At 43.7% G+C, this 21,123-nt stretch overlaps 1 protein-coding gene across 1 annotated transcript in view; it reads left to right on the top strand.

Moving 5' to 3' along the window:
* mdfi (MyoD family inhibitor) overlaps positions 1-20,679 on the top strand; it is a 157,147-nt gene extending 136,468 nt beyond the window's left edge. Inside the window, exon 5 of the mRNA XM_078546499.1 lies at positions 18,748-20,679. Within this exon, the coding sequence (XP_078402625.1) occupies positions 18,748-18,755 (8 nt within the window). The 3' untranslated portion in view covers positions 18,756-20,679. The remainder of the gene's footprint in view (positions 1-18,747) is intronic.
* Positions 20,680-21,123: the final 444 nt, after the last annotated feature.

Below are 21,123 nucleotides of genomic sequence, written 5' to 3'. Positions count from 1 at the left end.
GGGAGTTGTTTTGGATCACCCTCCGTGAAGACAGACACAATGTAATTGTTTCATTTCTCTGCCATTTCCTTATTCCCCATTATAAATTCTCTTGTCTCTGTCTGTAATGGGCCCACATTTGTCTTTGCTAATCTTTTCCTTTTTACATACCAATAGAAGCTCGTACAGTCCATTTTTATGTTTCTCGCTAGTTTATTTTCATATTCTATTTTCCCTTTCTTTATCAGTTTTTTAGTCCTCTTTTGCGGAATTCTAAAATGCTCCCAATTCTTGGGCTGGCTACTTTTTTCGGCAACTTTAAAAGCCTCTTCCTTTGATCTACTATAATCTTAAATAACTTCTCTTGTTAGCTATGGTTGGATCACCTTTCCTGCTGGGCTTTTGTGCCTCAATGGAATGTATATTTGTTGTAAACCATGTGTTCATTCTTTAAATGCTACTCATGGCTTGTCTACTGTTATACCCTTTAATGTAGTTTTGCAATCTACCACAGCCAATTTGTCCCAGCTGCCTCCGTAGTTTCCTTTGTTTAGATTTGAGACCCTAGTTTTGGATTGGACTACATCACTCAGAAATTCATCCTCCACAGCATTAGTGCGAATTAGGTTTACCCGGTCTATATGAGGATTGAAGTCTCCCATGATTACTGTATTTACCCTTGTTACATGCACCTTTAATTTCCTGACTTATACTGTGCCTCACATTACCACTACTGTCTGGTGGCCTATCAACAACTTCTTCCAATGTTTGCTGCCCCTTGTTGTTTCTTAGCTCCACCCAAACTGATTCTACATCTTGATCTTGCGATCTAAGATCTCTCTCACTAACATACTGATCCCATCCTTTATTAACAACACGACCACACCTCCTTTCCCTATTTGCCTATCCTTCCTAAATGTTGAATACACAGGAACATCCAGTTCCCAGCCTTGCTCACCTTGCGGCCACGTCTCCGTGGTAACAATTAGATCATACCCGTTTACTTCCATTTGTGCCGTCAATTCATCTACCTTGTTGTGAATGGTGTGTGCATTCAGATAGAGTGCTTTTAATTCTGTCTTTTTATTATTTTCACAACCCCTAGCCTGATCTGTTGGCACACTCTTAAGTTTGTACACTCTGTCCCTTCCTGCACTCAGATTATCAATTCCTTTATTCCTACCTTGCTCTCTTGCCTTGTCCTCGTGATTTAATTGATCACATCTTCCCTAACTTGATCCCTCACCTCCACGATTTAGTTTAAAGCCTTCTCTACCACCCTAGTTGTGTGACTCACTAGAATACTCATCCCAGCATGGTTCAGGTGAAGACCATCCCAACAATACAGCTCCCACTTTCCCCAGTACTGGTGCCAGTGTCCCATGAATTGAAACCCATTTCTCCCACACCAATCTTTGAGCCACACATTTAACTCTCTAACCTATTTACCCTACTCCAGTTTGCCTGTGGCTCAGGTAATAATCCTGTTACCTTTAAGGTTCTGCCGTTTAATTTAGCACCTAGATGTTCATACTCCCTCAGCAGAACCTCTTTCCTAGTCCTACTTATGTCATTGGTACCCACACGGACCACAACTGGAACCTCCCACGAATTATATAGCTGTCTCCGGGTCCTCTACTCTCCCACTCTTTTCGATGCTACTGTCTGTCTCCGGGTCCTCTACTCTCCCACTCTTTTAGGTGTTGCTATCTGTTTCTGGGTCCTCCTCTCTCCCGCTCTTTTAGATGCTGCTGTCTGTCTCCGGGTCCTCTACTCTCCCACTCTTTTAGGTGTTGCTATCTGTTTCTGGGTCCTCCCCTCTCCTGCTCTTTTCTAAGTCAGGACGTAATGGTTGGGTAATGCCAAGGTTTGGTTTTATAGATTGTGAGAGGAAAGGAAGACTGGAGAAGGTGAGTTCCACCATTGCTAATCATTTTTAGCAAGAATGAATAGGTTATTGGGAGACAGTATGACACCTTGCCATTTGATTACAATGAAGATGTGGACAGTTAAAGCATTTGGAACAGAGGGAAAAACAGTATGGTTAGCTTTACAATTCATAGAATTGTTACAGCGCAGAAGGAGGCAATTGGGAACAGTTTCTCCCTATCTGCTTTGTCCACACCTCTCATGATTTTGAATAGCTCTATCAAATCTCCTCTCAGCCTTCTTTTCTCTGAGGAAAACAGTTGTAATTTCTCCAGTCTATCTTTGTAACCGAATTTCCTCATGCCTGGAACCATTCTCGTGGTTTTGTTCTGCACTCTCGCCAATGACTTCACATCCTTCCTAAAGTGCAGCACCCAGAAGTGGATGCGGTACTCCAGCTGAGTCCGAACTATGCCTCCAGTGTAGAGCTTTGCATGATGGAATGCACATCAGGAATGATGGAACTCCCGTGTTGGCCGTGAATTGGGAACGCTGACCATACTCTCTCTATCCGTTCTCACAACCCACTGCACCAGGGATGAAAAGTCATAAACCTTAGCTGCAATACTTTCAATAAAGTAAAGGCAAAGAAGGTTGTAACGAGCAGAAGTTGGAGGTTGTGAATGAGAAAAAGATTGTCCATCATAACATTTTTGCAACCTATAGTCATGGTGTGTTACATTTTAAAAGAATAACGTGCAACTGATTTGAGTTTATTTCTCTTTCTATGTAAAATGTGGGCATGTTTTGTCATTTCACCAAATTTTTATCCCTCTGTTGTTGCCTTGCACAGAATGAATGGTTTAATAGCTCCTTAGCTGTGACCTTCCCTGTGTTTTAGTGCTGCGGTAACACATCATACTGTCAAACAATAATTAGGCACAAGAATAAATCTATTATAATATAGTTGCTTGGTAGTAGAGAACCTGAGTATTGTTGAAAAAAGAGACATGCTGTTGAAGCCTTTCACCTTGCACTCAGCAGGACAGACACAAGAATGCCAAATTTCAAAGGGGGCAATAATTTATACTGCATCAGCAAAGGGCGCTGATTGGTTAGCAAGTTTATCCTGATTAGTTGAGGTGTTGCCATGGAGAATGTACCAGGGACCAATTGTCCCCCACACTTGTTTCATTCAAAAAAAGGTACAATGCCTGGACATGTTCCTCTTGCCTGCAGAGGACAGGCTCCCGCTTATGAATATAAATAATTTCTAACAAGCGTAAGTGGCTACTAACAACCAATTTAACATTATCAGTAAGACTTGCAATGTGGATCTTTCCTCACCAAACTAGCCTAGCCTACCAGATACCACAGTGGTTCAGTGTGTAAAGCACCTCCCAGTTTGTTATCCTGCAGTCAGACCTGAGTCTCAGACTCCATTCTTCATCTATCCTGAGGCAGTTGGTGTCAGCACAAGGGCAGGGGAGGAACAGCCACAACCATAACCCCAGAGTCAGCAAGTGTGGACAAAAAGCAGCCACTGTTCTTTTTCCTAATCACTGTGCAGTGACTTCTGCCAGAACATGTTTGAATAGCAGTTTAGGACAAGATTGAGATCAGAGTTTGCTGTGATGGCTCACCTCTTCATCTCCTTGACAAGAATAGTCTGTTAACACACAATTGAAGAATAATCTCCTGGTTGAAACATTGGAGAGCTGCCAATGTCTCTGAACCACACCCAGCATGGGAAGTGAACTGTTCAAGCTTAACAGCAGCTTTTATTGAGGCATTGTGGTATTCGAGCCAGCCAGTGGGTGGGTAAGGTGCCAATCAGTGAAAGGATGGGAAACATTTCCCTGTGTAATATGAGAACTCTCCAGTGAGATAGAAAAAGCAGAGTTCTGGAACACTTATTGAAATATTCATCTGCTATGAATCTGTCCCGCAAACAAAATTAAAGATTGGTTCAAGTTATCTTTGGATGTGAGTCTAGATTTATGATGATGGAAAACAGCAGCCTCTGAAATTTAAAGCTTCAGAGTAAGACTGGTGACTGAAAGCCTGCACCAACCCATAATATCATTTAAAGGGTGCCAACAACATCTTAAAACTGTGCAGCCACTCAGGTTCTCAGTCTTGACTTTAATCGTGCCATTGTTTAATTCCCCAATCCAAGAAGTCTCCGTTCTTGAATCTCACCCCTCACTAGTGTTACTTACAATGCTTCACCACAGCCACCAACAGCGGAAATGAAGCAGAAAACTGACGTTCTGATAAATGACTGAACACACTCAGCCCCAGAGCAGCAATTTCATACTCAATGTAATTAAATGGAGCTATCAATTAGACACACAGTGAAACTAGTGATGTAGGACTTTGCAGAGCAGATCAGAATAATGGAACAATCTCAATGTATTGATGTCGACGCATTGCCGCATTCTGAAGCGTGGCCTCCCTGGCAATTTGCAAAATGTTCTCTCTGGAATGTTTCAAAATGGTCATTGATTCCTTTATGGACGTTGCAAAATGGCCCCCTATGGTCTCTCAAGAATGTGACAAAATGGCTGCTCATGGGCTGCCTAGTGTTTTTTTTAAAAGGAACTTTGGTGTGGAATATTGATCTGACGCCACATAAACTTGGTTACCTGGTACATTTCAGTGTGATTCCTCAAGAATGGAATTCAAAAGATTTCAGAATATGAGGAAAAGGAGTAATCCATTGGGCCCTTTGAGCCTGTTCTGCCATTCAAAATGGTCATAGTTGATCTTCTAGCTGAACTCCACTTTCCTGTACTATTGCCACGTCGCTTGATCCCCTTAGATTCGGAACATCTATCAATCTCCGTCTTCAACAGCTGGGCACCCATAGCTCTCTGAGATAGAGAATTCCAAAGGTTCACAACCCTCTGAAAAAAATTCCCCTCATTCCAGTCCTAAATGGCTGACCCCTTATCCTGAGACTGTGACACCGTGTCCTAGACTCTCCAGGCAGGGCAAACAGTCACTCTGCATAAGAATTTTATAATGGCCATTGTTACAGACAGGAGGGTTTTTAATTTAAACAGCCCTAATTTCTCCTCTCACCACCTGTCCGTAATTGATTTTTTTTATTTTCCCCTTTATAAGTGGCGGTGTATTTTCCCCAACTCCTCAGTTTTGGTGTGCTCCAATTTTTATTAATGACTCCACAGCAAACTCGAAATAGGGTAAAATCGGAGGTTAATTTATTTTACATTCACTCAAAATGGGGGAAGAGGGTTCACAGCACCACCCCCCCTCCCCTTTTTGCATTCCTACAATAAAAGGGGGATAAGGAAAAGAAAAAGATACAGGGCAAAGACCACAGAGAAGATAAGAATTATTGTTTCATGTGAGTCTAGAGTCCAGAATCAAAGTCCAATGGTGTCTTCTTCCAGAGAGTCCACAGGCGAAAGACTGATGCTAGATGATTCACTTTTTCAGCAGAGATAACTTCCACGATGAGATAGTCACGCAGAGATGAATTAGTCTTATAGACGGTGGTACCGAGATTCCAGCAGAAACAGTGTAGATGGGGGCCAGATATTCACCTGGACCGAGCCCTTGTTGTGAGCTGCTACTTGGTTGCTGGAAGGTGGTAGTTTGTTTTGCAGCTCCACAAAGCAGAGTACCTGGCTCTCTCAGCTAGTGATATGATATGACTTCCACTTCTACACTTTGTTTTGATCAAAGGATGTATATTGCTTTGTCTGGATTCTCGAGATGGTTAAGGTTTCAACCTTAAATAATTTAAAAAGCGGTTTTGGGGTCCTGTATCCTATCAGACTGGTTGTTTCTATTGGCCAGACCCTGACCTTAGAAATGTAAATGGCCTTTGTACAATTCCCATGGATTTGATCCTTGCAGTCACAGAGGGCATGAGCATCTCTTCAGAGATAATGAGGTGGCAGCTTTTCTTAATTCCAGGAAGTTCCTTTTTTTTTAGTCATAGCCAGCAATAGCTTCAGAGTGAGATCTTAGTTCGGGGACAGCAATAGTCACCCTTTCCCTTGGACTTCTGCAAGTCACAACCAGGCATCTGTGTCAGAAGAAGTCAAGACCAAATCCCAAAGGGAGACCATGTACAAGGCTGAAAGGGTGACACAGAAGGTCAGGTGAAAGAGAAAGCAGAGATTTGATGGGACAAAACTTGGGGCTCAGAAGCCTTAAGATTGTAAGAGAAATGGAAGAATGAAAGAGTTGAGATGCTCCAGAGAGTGAGTGAGCACTTTGGCTGTTTGTTTGGCGACCTGTAATATTCTTTGCCTTATGTAAACATAAGAACATAAGAACTAGGAGCAGGAGTAGGCAATTCAGCCCCTCGAGCCTGGCACACCATTCAATACGATCATGGTTGATCTCATTTCGGCCTCAACTCCAATTTCCCGCCCTCTCCACGTAACCTTTCAACCCATTACTAATGAAAAAATCTGTCTATCTCCTCCTTAAATTTATTCATTGTCCCGGCATCCACTAAACTCTGGGGTAGTGAATTCCACAGGTTCATGACCCTTTGAGAAAAGTAATTCCTCCTCATCTCTAATTTAAATCTACTACCTCTTAGCCTAAAACTATGGCCTCTCATTCAAGAATGCCCCAGAAGGGGAAACATCCGCTCCACATCTACTTTGTCTATCCTCTTTAGCATCTTATATACCTCAATTAGATCTCCTCTCATCCTGTATACTATCTTTCAGCGATTCATGCACAAGGACACCCAGATCCCTCTGCACTGAAGCATTCTGAAGTTTCTCTCCATTTAAATAATAAGTCGCCTTTTTATTCTTCCAACCAAAATGGATAACCTCACACTTATCCACGTTAAACTCCATCTACCAAATTTTGGCCCATTCACCTAACCTGTTCATATCCATTTGTAAATTTCTTATTTCTTCATTGCAACCTACTTTCCCACCTATTTTGGTGTCATCTGCAAATTTAGCTATAGTACCTTCTATCCCTGAATCCAAGTCATTAATATAGGTTGTAAATAGTTGGGGCCCAAGGACCGAACCCTGTGGCACCCCACTAGTTACAGCTTGCCATCTAGAAAAAGACCCATCTACCCCTACTCTCTGCTTTCTGTTGGTTAGCCAATCCTCTATCCAAGCTAATATATTACCCCTAACTCCGTGTGATCTTATCTTGTGTATTAATCTTTTGTGTGGCACCTTATCAAAGGCCTTCTGGAAGTCCAGATATACTACATCTACAGGATCCCCTTATCCACTTTGCTTGTCATATCTCCAAAGAACTCTAGCAAATTAGTCAAACACGATTTACTCCTCATAAAACCATGCTGACTCTGATAGATTGCATTTTGACTTTCCAAATTCCCCATTACTACTTCATTAATAAAGGATTCCAACAATTTCCCAATGACAGACATTAAACTTACCGGCATACAGTTTCCTACTTTTTGCCTCCCCCACTTATTGAATTATATTAACATTTTTCCAATCCACTGGGACCTTTCCAGAATCCAGGGAATTTTGGAATATTATAGTCAATGCATCTACTCTCTCTATGTAAAGGTCTTCTTCAAAATCAGGGGAAGTCACTCCTGACCAGATAGATGTCTGAATATTGTTAATTGTTGAGTCCACTCCTGTAGAATCAGGTACTTGTGCATGGGATCAGGCAGAAGGCTCCTTGGGGCTGGATTTCAAACACATAAAAGTAAAAAGAAAGACATTTTCCATTTATACAGTGGCCAGGATTTTCCCCTCAGCAATTTGGGGGCGGGGCCCGCTCGCCGAGGGGAAAATGACGTGGGATGACATCGGGAGGAATCCCCGACGTCATCCCGGTCCCTTTAAATTTTTAGGAAGGCGGGTGGACAGCGAAATCGGCTGTCCACCCGCCGACCTGTCAATGGCCATTTGAGGCCATTGACAGGCTATTTAAAGCAATTAAAGACCTGCCCGTCCAAGCTTAAGGCTGGCGGGCAGGCCAGGAGCCCCAGCGGGCTTCTGATAATACATGAAACCTCATCCACCGGCGGGATGAAGTTTCATGTCCATTTTTTAAACATTTAATAAATTTTATGTGTTTATTATTAACATGTCCCATCTCGTGTGACATTGTCACATGAGGGGGACATGTTAATAATTTTAATATTTATCTATTTTTACACTTTACTTACCTGTCACTAATCTCCCTGAGACAGCACTTTGCCTCAGGGAGCAGTGTGCTCTTTCGTGCGCATGTGCGAAAGAGCACACTTTGACAGATGGGGAATCCCTCCCTCCCCGGCACAGGGAGCGCACTGCGCTTCCTGTCGGGCAGGACGCTGGGCGGACCTTAATTGGTCCACCCGCTCAAAATGGCGGCGGGCCCCGTTTTGATGGCAGGGATTGGCTGTCCGCCCGCTGCCGAGCCGGTGGGGCCTGCATGCCATCCGAGAGCAAAATTCAGCCCAGTGTTTCTAATGACCTTGGGATGTCCCAAAGAGCTTTGCTGCCAATGAGGCACTTTTAAAATATATTGGGTCAAATTTTGACTCCCGAGTTGGGTAGCTGGGTAGCTCAAATTGAAAAATGTCCTGGTTTGCAGTGCCTACCTCAGAAAAAATGCCTCGTCAGACCCGATTTTCAATCCAGAGGGGCGGGTATTCTACTGCCCTGGTGCAGCTCAGAGGCGGCCACAGGGACTACCGAGTGCCAAGGCAGGCTGTTTAAAAAGCCTGCCTTGATTCTCTAGGACCTCATCCCAGTTGTTTTGTTAAATATTAGGCCCTCCAGCCCTTACCCCTTATACCCCATCGCTCCCCTGCCCACTCCCCATGTTCCATCCATGCCAACTCATGCCCCCATGGCCCCTCATACCCTCCATGCCAATTTAATGCCAACTCATGCCTCCCCACCCACCACTCCTTGCCCTTACACTCTCCATGCCAACTCACCAAATATCTATGTTGAGATGAAATATAAAAAGGTCTAATTATCAATGAAAACCTTCACAATAAAAAACGCTCATTCATCAAAGATAATTGTAGGTTGTGGAAAGCAGCTAACCATTAATAATGACATAATGTGACATAATGATAGCCCTTTGGGTAAAGTCTTCAAACAGTATTGTAACTGCTAGAACTCTCACTGATACAGGCTGGCTTTTCTTTCAAATTTTTAAAGGGCTGAGAATTTAAATAACTTCATGGCTGGACAGTTCTACAGACCTTCTCTATCCTTCATGAGCCTTTACATCTCCCCCATAAATTCATGACTCCCTCACTGTGGGGTGAGATCCCTGCTGCAGGAAAATGGGGCTGTTTGAACACAGCACTGAGTTCAAATGGCCCTGCTGAGTCCACGCTCCGCCCTTCCTTTCCACCACTTTTAAAGGCTTGCAGTGTCTCTGTGACTTGATGTAAATCCAACCCATTATCTCAGCTCTGAATCAAGAAGGTTGTGGGTTCAATTTCCGCTCCACAACTTGAGCACTGTAACGAGACTGATACACCAGTGCAGTATTGAGAGAGTACAGAACTGTCAGAGGTGCCATCTTTTAGATATGATGTAAAGCTGAGGCCCCACCTGCCCTCTCAGGTGATGTAAAAGATCCCATGACACTATTTTGAAGATCAGGGGAGTTCTCCCCAATTGTCAGGTCAATATTTATCCCTCAACTAATATCGCAAAAATAGACGACCTGGTCATTATCATATTGCTGTTTGGGGGAGCTGGCTGTGTGTAAATTGGCTGCTGTATTTCCTGCATTATAACAGTGACTACACTTCAAAAAGTACTTCATTGGTTGGGAAGAGTTTTTGGATGTCCTGAGGTTGTGAAAGATGCTATCTAAATGCACGTCTTTCATTTTTTTTTTCCCCACAAGCACCAAATGCGATGCTTTGCCTCTCTCTCTGCAGATCAGCCCAATATATATATATATATATATATATGTAAAATCAGCAGCAAGAGGGAAAGGTGCAGCAAGTGACCCTGTCTGCGCTTGTCCCTGCAGAGCAATTCTCCGCCTGTAAGCACAGACATGAAGAGGAACAGATGGGAGCAGCACATGCTGATTCCATTTCAGCAGAGTCAGCACTTAATGTTGCCTCTAGCTATGCAGCAGGTAGTTCCATTCATGGCTGGATAAAAAGGCAATCACTCATCTCCTCCTTAATGTACCTACATTTAAAAGCCCCCAATCCATTTACAAAAATAGCATTTTCCTTAGTAGTTGATCTGGCAGATTCACCAGCCCTCTGGTGCTGAGCCACACAAGCCTGACTGTGCCTCTTCTTCATGTTATTTATTCATAGATTGTGGGCGGCACTTGCAAGGTTGGGATTTATCCCTCAGCCCTGGTTGTCCCAGGGGCTGTAAGCATCGACCATTTTGTATAGAACTGGTGTCAAGTGTAGGTCACACCATGTCAACAGGGATGCCAACTTTCCTGGATTGTCCTGGAATCTTCTCGAATTAAAGATTAATCACCCCAGCAGCCACTCATGTGAAGGAGCAAGGGAAAAATCTGCAGGTGCGGTTTCCATCCGTTACCCTTTGGCCAGGACTGCAGCACTCCCAGGGTGCCAGAGAACCATTTCTGGAGGATTGTGAGGAATTTATGAAGGAAGAACTTTCATCTCTCTCGCTCCTTTCATAAGCTGAGGACATCCCAAAGCACTCTACAGCCAATGAGGCGCTTTTTTGAAGTGTAGTCACGGTTATAATATTGGAAACATGGCAGCCAATTTGTGCACAGCAAGTTCCCACAAACAATGTGCACTGTGATAATGACCAGATAATCTGTTTTTAGTGATGTTGGTTGAGGAATTAATATTGCCGAAGCCATTGGGGGTGAACGCCCCTGTCCTTCAGAATTGTGCCACGGGAAGTTTTATGTCCAGTTGAGAAGGTAAACAGGACCTTGGTTTTAACTTCACATCCTAAAACTGGCATGTCTGACACTGCAGCTCTCCCTTAGTACTGCATGGGACACATCAGCCGGGAGTTTATGACCAAACTCTGGAGTGGGGCTGGAAACCACAACCTCCTGACCCAGATGCAAGCATGTTACCCACTGAGACACAGTTGGCGCCATTATTGGTAGGTGAACCAGGTGATTTTTACAATAATCTGGCAGGTTGCACTGTTGTTATTTTGGTCTCAGCCGCAGATTTATTAAATTCAGTTTCAAAATGTGCCATATTGGGATTTCAATTCGTGATATAAAAGTTCCCAGGCCAACACTTTAACTACACTCTGTGCGTATCAGCTGGCACAGCAATGAAGTCCCTAGCGTCATCAGTCAATGAGAGTTACGGTGGCTAGGGAGGGGAATGGAGAGTCGGGCAGGACTCCCTCAACTGTTCACTGTCCAGTGACTGGACAGAAACCTCAGCTGTGGATGTGTTTGGGCCTGTGCAGCCAATGCCACCTAATGTCAAAGACCCGGTGGGCATTCATTGACTGCACTCTCAGGTGAGACCTGGCCACTTGACCATTGTGGAAGCTCAGGAGTTAGTGCCTTTAGGGGGCGATGGCGGCAGAATCTTGGTTGTGGCTTCAGGGGTCTTGCCTGCCCGCTGGCGAGTCAGCGAGAGACCAGCACTGCCTCTTTGCGGGAAGGCTCGCTGAACCAAACGCCAATCAGGGGGTGCCACGATCAGCGGTGTGCCTTCCCCTGGAATAAAGATCCCAGGGGTGGAAGTCCCGCCTGTCAAGAGCTGCATCACTGGGGAAGCTGGGGCTGCTGCCAGGAGGACAAGCACTAAAGTCCCAGGATCGCCGAGTGACCCAGGCCACGGGTGAGTGATGTGTGGCGGAGGTCATGGGGAGAGTGTGGACAGGTGGTCAGAAGCAAGAGCAGGAGGGTGGCTCTCAACTGGCCCCCCTCATTCCCGATGTCCAGTCCCTTGATCAGGCACTGACTGCCCTTGATCTAGGGGCACTCCACAAGGTGACAAGCACAGGTTCACCTGTTGCGCATGTCGAATGGTGACAGGCCCACCTGCAGCTGAGTTAATCCCAATGGCGGTGGGATGAAGCCCTTAAGTGGTTATTAATTGGCCACTTTAGGGGCCTCAATTGGCGCTGGTTGGGAAGGTTGATCCTGGGCGTTCCCACCAAGAACTCAGTTCTGGCCGAGATGGAAAGGTGGCGGGGTTCTGATAAGACACCATCCTGCCTGAGTAAATACTCTTCCCGCCTCCAAGCTCGCCAACAGTGAGAGCACAACGTTCTGCCCAGGAGGCGAGTGGTGGGGGGCGGGGGGTTGGGGGGTGGGGTTGGCAGTGGTTAGTGGTGGTGGGATGTGGGGGCATGGTGGTGTTGGTGCTGGTGGGAAATTGGTTTGAGGGAAAATTAGTCACTCTGGAACCTCTATATAATATAATATAATATTATATAATATAATAGTACAGTATATAATAGTTCGTAGACAAAGACATTCTCACGGCCGGTACTGGGAGTGCCTTGGCCCCAGTCGAGTACATCTTCTGTAATTCACACCATCCATCATTAAGACAGCTCCAGCTCCATAACGTCGCCACCTTTGGCTGCCTCAACCTATCTCCCGCGGAAACCCTCATGCATGCCTCTACAGTTGACTATTTCAATGCTCTCCCGGTCAATCACTTATGCATAGCCTACATAAACTTGAGCTCATTCAAAACTCTTAGACCTGTATCCTAACTCACACCAAGTCCTGATCACCTATCACCCCTGTGCTCATTTACCTACCTTGGCTCCTCTCCAGCAACATTTTGATTTTAAAATTCTCATCCTTGTTTTTAAATCCCTCCACAGCTTTGCACCCACCCCACAACTCTCCTCTTCCAAGCCTTCTTGAGCATACCCGATTTTGATTGGCCTATCATTAGTGTCCGTGCCTTCAGATGCCTGGGCCCTAAACCCTGGAATTCCATCCCTAAAACTCCCTCCCTGTCCACCTCACTTTTCTTCTTTAAGACGCTCCCTAAAACCTACCTCTTTGACCAAGCTTTTGGTCCTCTGCATTAATACCTCCTTAAATGATTCAGCGTCAAACTTTGTCAGATTTCCACCCCTGTGAAATGGCTTGAGACGTTTTACTATATTAAAGATGCTATATAAATGCAAGTTGTTGCTTCAACACAATAATTTAAGGAACTACACGAGATGTTCTAAATGTGAATTATATAGGATGGTCCTGTGACATCAGCGAGCAAGGAATTTAACAAGATCTGAGAAATGACAGATGCTGATAATAGTGAAGAAGCACTTAACACATTTGTACAAAATGTCTCTCTCCAGCGCAGATGTTAGCCGGTTTATTTTAAACGGGTTTCAATACTGGATGGGGAATGTCTCAGAGGCACGTTAAACTCTAGTGAACTGAGAGAACTGACAATAATTTCTGGGCTACATATTCAAACCTGCTTGACCGTTTATGCCCTTGAAATTACAATGAGAATTGGTGCTCCTCTTCTCCTCCCTCACTCCCCATCTTTACCTCCCCCCCCACCTTCTCCACCACTTCTTCCTCATCCTTCTCATTTTTCCCTCCTCCTCTTCTATCTCCCTTTTTCTTTGCTTCTCTCGAGGGTGATGCAATGAAACTATCATCAGGCTGAATGTAAGTAAGATCATTTTTTTAATTATTATTTATTCATTCACGCAATGTGGACATCACTGGCTAGGTCAGCATTTATTGCCCATTCCTAATTGCCATTCTTAAGAGTCAATCACATTGCTGTGGATCTGGAGTCACATGTAGATCAGACCGGGTAAGGACGACAGATCTCCTTCCCTAAAGGGACATTAGGAACCCGATGGGTTTTTTACCACAATCGGCAATGGTTTGGTAGTCATCATCATCAGACTTTTAATTCCACATTTTTATTGAGTTCAGATTTCACCATCAGTTGTGGTGAGATATGAACCCAGGTCCCAGGAGCCTGGGTTCACATCCCTGGGTTTCTGGATTACTAGCCCAGTGACAATACCACCATGCCACAGCCTCCCCTCAGCACCCCCGCCCCCCACTTTGAGAAGTTGGTGCTGAACCACTTTCATGAACCGGTGCAGTTCATGTGGTCCATGCACTCACAGTAAATTGGTCTATGATTTTACTTAGCACTTTAAGCATGTAAAGATCAAAACTCATGCCTTTTCATGACAAACAGAACCCAACCAGACTTAAACACATTTGTAAATTCAATTCAACATCCCTCAGCATGACTGGCAGTGTAAATATAACGTTGTACTGTAATGTCTTTTACAAATGATACACAGGGGTTTTTGCTTGACTTCAAACTCCTGCTAGCAAGCCTCGACTGGCAAAATCCTGGATCAGGAAATGAAACATGAGGTGCAGCCTCTGTTTGGAGCTCTCAGTGGGTGAGGTGAGCTGCATGAAATTGGAAAGTGAGCCCTGGAATGTGCACAGGCAGAACGTACACTTTGCAGCCCTCCGTCAGTGGGACAGACAGACCCCAATAACAAATTTAACAAAATAGTCCTTTCGGAGGTAAACTTTCACCCAATTCTCAAGAAGAGACCTGCTTATTTTGAAATGGCGCAGTTTACCTCTCACACAATTCCGTACTGTTCCATAGGTCCCATTAACACACACTAAATGTTTGCACTGACTTTTCACCATATACCTGAATCACATAGTTCATAGCCTCAGACGAAGGGAAATTTTTTAAAAAGGGATTGAAAACGTTTAGCCATCTTGAATTCAAAAGGTTCTGTCATGCCCTGAAATGACTTGGGTTGTTTCGATCTGTTTAAGGAACTTTGCTAAGTACAAATTCTTGCTGTTCTTGGTCTGTGTTCCATGTAGCTGGTCTTCAACACAGGTACCAACTCTGACCCTGTGCCATCTAATATCCGACACACTTGAACGTGACAAATATTTTCTTTGTAAGTTGTAAAGCCCAAGTGAGGGGCTAAGGACCGTAATGGAGGGACAGCTCCAAGTTGCAAAGGGAAGAGATCATCAGGTTTCTTCGATGAACGATGTCCAGCTTCGGTTTTAAAAAGGTTGATTTCACTATAGTTAAATTTATTCTTGGGATCTGGGTGTCACCGACAAGGCCAGCATTTATTGCCCATCCCTTCTCGCCCAGGTTTGATACAAACTGAATGTCTTGCTAGGCCACTTCCGAGGGCAGTTAAGAGTTAACCACATTGGTGTGGGACTGGAGTTCCATGCAGGCCCAGAACATGTAAAGGGCATCAGGTTTCCTTCCCTAAAGGACATGAACCAGTTGGGCTTTTACAACGATCCAATAGCTTCAAGGTCACTTTTGCTGCGACTAGTTTAATTTCTACTTCCAGGTTTTAAGAACTGAATTTGAACTTGCAATCTGCCCTGGTAAATTTTGAACTCAGGGTCCCTGGGTTATTATTCCAGGCCTCTGTTGTAGGGGGGGAATTGGAAATAGGTCAGCTTCACTCGAGGTGACTGATCAGTTCTCATTCCAAGCTTTTCATTTCCTGTACTGATTCGGATTTCAGCTATTCAGAAAACTAACCAGATTTCTGTGGTCACAGCAAAGTGAAAAATCATGGGTGTGTTTTGAAAGCTGCAGGGGTAAATTCTTCTTAAAATGTGTAATTTAAGAGTTAAAGTAATTGCGGAGAGACGGTAGAAAGTAGGGGCATTCACTCAGCAGTATCATGAGAGAGAGAGAACAGGAAGAGGCACCTCGTAAACTAAATACTGATTTCCTTTTCGACTCAGCAAGGTTTGCTTGGCTCAATCGCTGAAGTGAAAAATGAGAGGAGACAATGTTTACTGAAACTTTTTTTATAGTTGTGGGGTTTGAGTTGTGAACTCGCCAAGAACTCGAAACAACACAAAGCATAGTGGAGTCAAACGGAAATGAGGGGGAGAGGGGAAAACACTTCTGATCCTTAAATATAGTTTAAAAAAAGAAATACTTGCATTTATATGGCACCTTTCATGACATCCCTAAATGCTTTACAACCAATGAAGTGCAAGTCACTGATGTAATGTAGGAAATGCAGCAGCCAATTTGCACACAGCAAGCTCCCACAAACAGTAATTTGACAATGACCACACTATCTGTTTTTGCACTGTTAATTGAAGGATAAATATTGGCCAGGATAGGGAAAACTCTCCTGTTCTTTTTTGAAATAGCGCAGTGCATTCTTTTACATGCACTGAAGAGGTCAGGTGGGCTTCAGTTTACTGCTTCACCTGATAGACAGCACCTCCAATAGTGCAGCACTTCCTCATGACTGTACTGGAGGTATCAGCCTAGACTTTGTGTTCAAGTCTCTGGAGCAGGTTTCAAACTTAACTTCCTATACCCAGAAGCAAGAGTGCTGTGCACCGGGCCGATGCTGACATCAAAAGCCTGTGGCCTTGAAGATGTACATGACATTACACTCCCTGTGAACATGCCCTCTGGCTAACAAACCCTTAGGTTTATTTGGCACTCAACGATGAAGTTAACAAAAGACTGTGACACATATTGGAAGGGGCCTCATTCAAATTCAGTACTATTTAAAGTTGAGATCATGTAAACCTATTAATTAAAGTCTGCACTGTGGTTATACCTGGTGCAGGCACATTAAAAATAAGTTAATACATTTTTATTAGAAGAACATTTATTTAATTTTGTTCCCATTTCAAGACTGACAGGAAATTGACCAAAGCAATCCCAATGTCATAGATGACAGAAGGTCCTCAGAATGATGTCAAGCTTGGGTCTTACCATTGTAACTGTGGCCTGATGAATGAATTGTGCTTGGTTAGCATTATTGCTTTGCTTTTTTTTCTTTTGTGAGATGTGGTTATTGCTGACAAGGCCAGCATTTGTTGCCAATCCTTACTTGTCCTTGAGAAGCTGATGGTGATCTGTCTTCTAACCGAGTGACTTGCTCGGCCATTTCAGAGACCAGTTAAGAGTCAACCACATCGCTGTGGGTCTGGAGTCACATGTAGGCCAGACCGGGTAAGGACAGCAGATTTCCTTCCCTAAAGGACATTAGTAAACTGATGGGTTTTCACAACAATCCCAATACTCAATGCTTCTGCTATTTTTCTGGGAAAAAAAGCTTATCATTAAAGAAATATAGACACCCTTATTCGTTTTAAAGTTTCACCATTCAGTGTGTATTACGTCTCCTTCATTTCTCTCCCAAACTTATATAACTTCGCATTTTCCACATTAAGTTTCATCTCACATCTTTCTGCCCAATCCACTAACCTGTCTGTATTCTCCTGAAGTCACTTACACACCTCATCACAGTTAACCACACTCCTTATTTTTGTGCATCTGTGAAGTTGGACATTGTGCCCCTTCTATCCTAGCGCAGATCATTTTGATAGACTGAGAGTACTGGTCCAAACACTGATCCCTATGGGGACACCGCTGTGAACCATGCATTAACCATTACTCTTACTGTTTCCAGTCATTTAACCAACTCCCTGCCTATGCTGTTACACTCTTTTTAAAGCCATGTGGCTTAATTTTTTCAGTACGTCTCCTATGCAACTCCTTATCAAATATCTTTTGAAATTACATATAGACAACACCCAATGCATTTCCTTCATCAATATACTTCCAATATATTTCCTCAAAGAACTCTATTTAATTTCTCAGACATAACTTGCCTTTTATAATAATCCATGATGGTTGTGTTTAATCAAGCCTTTGCCTTCCTGGCTGAGAATCGATTGTATCTCATTTTATGGTCCCCAGGAGGTGTTCCATGACCAACATTAGGCTAACTGGTCTATAGTTACCTGATCGATCCATTTCCTCCTTTTTGTTTGATGTTTGAAGGATGTGTTAACAGTCTCTGTTCTTCTCTCACTGTCTGTCTTTAACCATCAAGGCCTGGGGCCTTTACCATTTTGAGTTACACCAACGTTTTTCCAATGTTTTTTCAATCAACATTGCTAAAAGAGATGATCAGGCTATTATCACATTGCTGTTTCTGGGAGCTTGCTGTGCACAAATTGGCTGCTGCTTTTCCCATATTACAACTGCAGACAAGCTTCAAAAATAATTCATTGGCTGTAAAGCACTTTAGCATGTCCTGAGGTTGTGGATAAGGCGCTATAGAATTGCAAGTCTAACTTCCTTCTTTCTTGTAGTGTTTAGAGCAGTACTCTCGGCCTCACAAAGGAAAATTTAACATTTTGTCTTCACAACAGATTCTGACTCCTGCTCCAGTCTGAGGTACAATCCCAGGCAGGCACCAGGTTGTCATCGAATCCAGATTTTCATATCTAAGGAAGGACCCTGGCAGGTTGGGTTAAGGTCACCCCTCTGCCTGATGACTTTACACCCCTTTTACTGTCCTAGCCAAGAGCAGCTAACTCAAGTCGGACTGGAAATTAAGTCCTGTCTCATCAATATCTGAATGGTCCAGCATGAGTGCATTTACACACTAAACCATGAAAAATACTTTAAAGTAATGAGGCAGACGTGGCTCTAATGCTACTTCGCAATGTTCACAAGTGGAAATGGATCATGTGCGTGGATTTTTTTAAAAGTTACATTCCACCCTCGGCCCTCACGGGGTTAAAATTGCCAGCAAGTTGTGGGTGTGGGAAGAACAGTCTTGAACTGCAGGCACAGCTGGAGATTGGGCCGAGGTGACTGAGCCCTGTTGGCAAAGCCAGGTTATTTCAAGCATGCACCAACCCCACACAAGTCGAATGTGAAATAAAAAACCTTTTTTATGACCTTGAAGCAATAGTCTGGGCCATCTACTCAATGCCAAAGGAAATTAATTTCTGCATTCCTGGGCAGTGGTAAAAATTCTTCAGTATAGTTTTTTTTTAATATAATTTTCTAAAGCTTGATTGAGATGAAAGTGCAAAACATTATGGGGAACATGACAGCCAATTTTTGAGATAAAAATCACTTCCTGGTGCATTTTTGTGTTTACTCTTCATCGACAGATAATTGAGCTGGAGCGGAGCACTTCTTCAGAAAAGGCTAGTGGAAAACTGGAATCCTGTCTTGCAAAAAGCTGTTGAGGCTGAGGGCCAATTGAAATTCGCAAGACCAAGATCTGTGTTCATTAAGGGTACTGAGGATTACAGAACCAAGGCGGGTAAGTGGAGTTGAGATAAAGATCAGGTTTTGATCTCATTGAATGGACAAGCAGACTCAAGGGAGGCTGAATAGCCTCCTCCGCTTTCATGTGTCCCTGCTTACATCGTATCAGACTGCAACCAACTGATAAAGCACCAACAAAGTTAAGACAAAACCACAGAGGGAGGAGGGAGTAAACATCACCATGGAATATTCCCATTTCTACACTTGATGGAAAGCGGGGAATACAGCTGAGAGGTGAGGGTCTGTTAGAGCCTAAACCTGCCCCTATTCACTTCTGCCGAAAACATGCTATTTATTCTCGTCCTCCAACCACTTTTCAAAAGGTGCATCTACAGAATTAATGCATTGTTTGGACAGCCCGGTGACTGGGGAACAATGGCCACACTCTGGTAGTAATTTCCCAGCCATTGTGCCGGTGAATCAGCACAATGTGCAAGGGAGCGGCTGAACGAGCTCTACACCAGAATTAAGATCATTTCAACTTTAACGAATTGACATGCCAACCCTCCTTCAACAATCTGTGTTTAAAACTTAGCGTTTTTTTTTGGATGGTTCTGTAAAAGAAGGAGGTTTTAGTGAGCTTTTCTTTCTCTTTATCTCTCACTCTGGCGCCAATTTCAATCAGATTGTCGAGAGTCTAGACTTCCCAGCAAGCATTAGGCAGATGCTGTGGTAACCTATATTTTAATTTTAAATAAGGATTAACAAAGTTGCCTAAAATAATAGTTTCAGTTATGAATAATAAGGGTTCATGCTCCAGAAGATGTGTCAGCAATGCAGAGATACAACTCAACAGAGGCTGCGCTGTAATGGAAATGGGACATCATTACTGTCAATGGCATTTATAAAGCATCTTTAATGTCATAAAATGTCCCGAGATGCTCCACAGGAGAGTTATCAGACATGGTTTGATGTGAGCCATATAAGGAGAGATAAGGGCAGGTGTCCAAAAGCTTGGTCAAAGAGGCAGGTTTTAAGGGGTGTCTTTTGAGGTAGAGAGATGTAGGAGGGGTATTTCAGAGCTGAGGGCCTAGGCATTAAGTCACAGTTGTCAATGGTGGATCGCTTAAAATCGGGGATGCCCAAGAGGCTAGAATTATAGGAAATCAGATTCTTCAGAGGGTTATAAGGCTGGAGGAGATTAAAGAGATAGAGAGTGTTGAGGGCATGGAGGAATTTGGAAACAAGGATGAGAATTTATACAGTGGTTTGCACTGTCTTCCTCAAAGAAACAAGCAACTTGCACCACTTTTCATGGCTGAGAACTGCCTGAATGAACAAGCTGAGAAAAGCAGTACAAATCTCCCTTTGTGTAGAGGCAGGAGAAACCAGCCAGGGCTCCAGTACCTGATGGCTGCCCAATAATTCCTGCTGGAAGGTGCAAGTCAGGCAAGGTTAGGGTCAGCATAGGCTATGTGGCCTTCATGATGGATTAGCTTGCCAGCACTCACTGTGTAGACTCGCACACAAGGCCATTGGACAGGGCAAGAGTACAGGTAGGACCATGTCAACAAAATTGAGAGGCCTTCAGGGCAGGAGGGGAGAAAAGTGGAGGCACTGAGGTAAAATCATAGAATCGTAGAGTGGTCACATCACAGAAGGAGGCCATTCGCTCCATCATGCCATGTCAGCTCTCTCCTAGCACAGCTCAATTAGTCCCACTCAGAAATGGCACAAAATGCCGAGACCATCTGCCCATCACACAAAAAAAAAATTAACATTTAACTGGTGCAAACCCATTTCTAAATGAAAGTATTTCGCAATAAAATTTGTTTGATGGTGAATCAGTGTCCCGTGTGTCTGATTTGAGTTTCACTGAGAGACACAGAGATGTGTTTCAGGGTCTCGGTCCCGTATCTTGACCTCAAAACCTGCAACAGTCAATTTAACTGGAGAAAAAGCTGCTCAGTTACACAGACAGAATTGATGATTAATCCATTTGCAAACATTTGAAGCCTAATTAGGGAAGGCCAACTCCAGACGCCCCAGGTTAAAAATCTCAACATCCAATTATGTACGTAATGGCTGTTATTGGCTGGCTGTATGTAAACTTGCCGACACTAATGGTGCACAGCTGTGATTCCAACAATGTCTAATTGTGTTGAAGGATTAATTAGTGGCAATGCTTGGTATAGGCCGCTCCACACATCGACATAATGAGATTGGCTGCACATTGCTGGAATATTTCATTTTGATTGGGACAAATGAATCCAGTT

The sequence above is a fragment of the Cetorhinus maximus genome, chromosome 8, assembly GCF_964194155.1.
Source record: "Cetorhinus maximus chromosome 8, sCetMax3.hap1.1, whole genome shotgun sequence".
In the NCBI taxonomy this organism is placed as follows: Eukaryota; Metazoa; Chordata; class Chondrichthyes; order Lamniformes; family Cetorhinidae; genus Cetorhinus; species Cetorhinus maximus.
The sequence above is the reverse complement of the archived record's forward strand: the minus strand, read 5'-3'. Positions and strand labels throughout refer to the sequence as shown.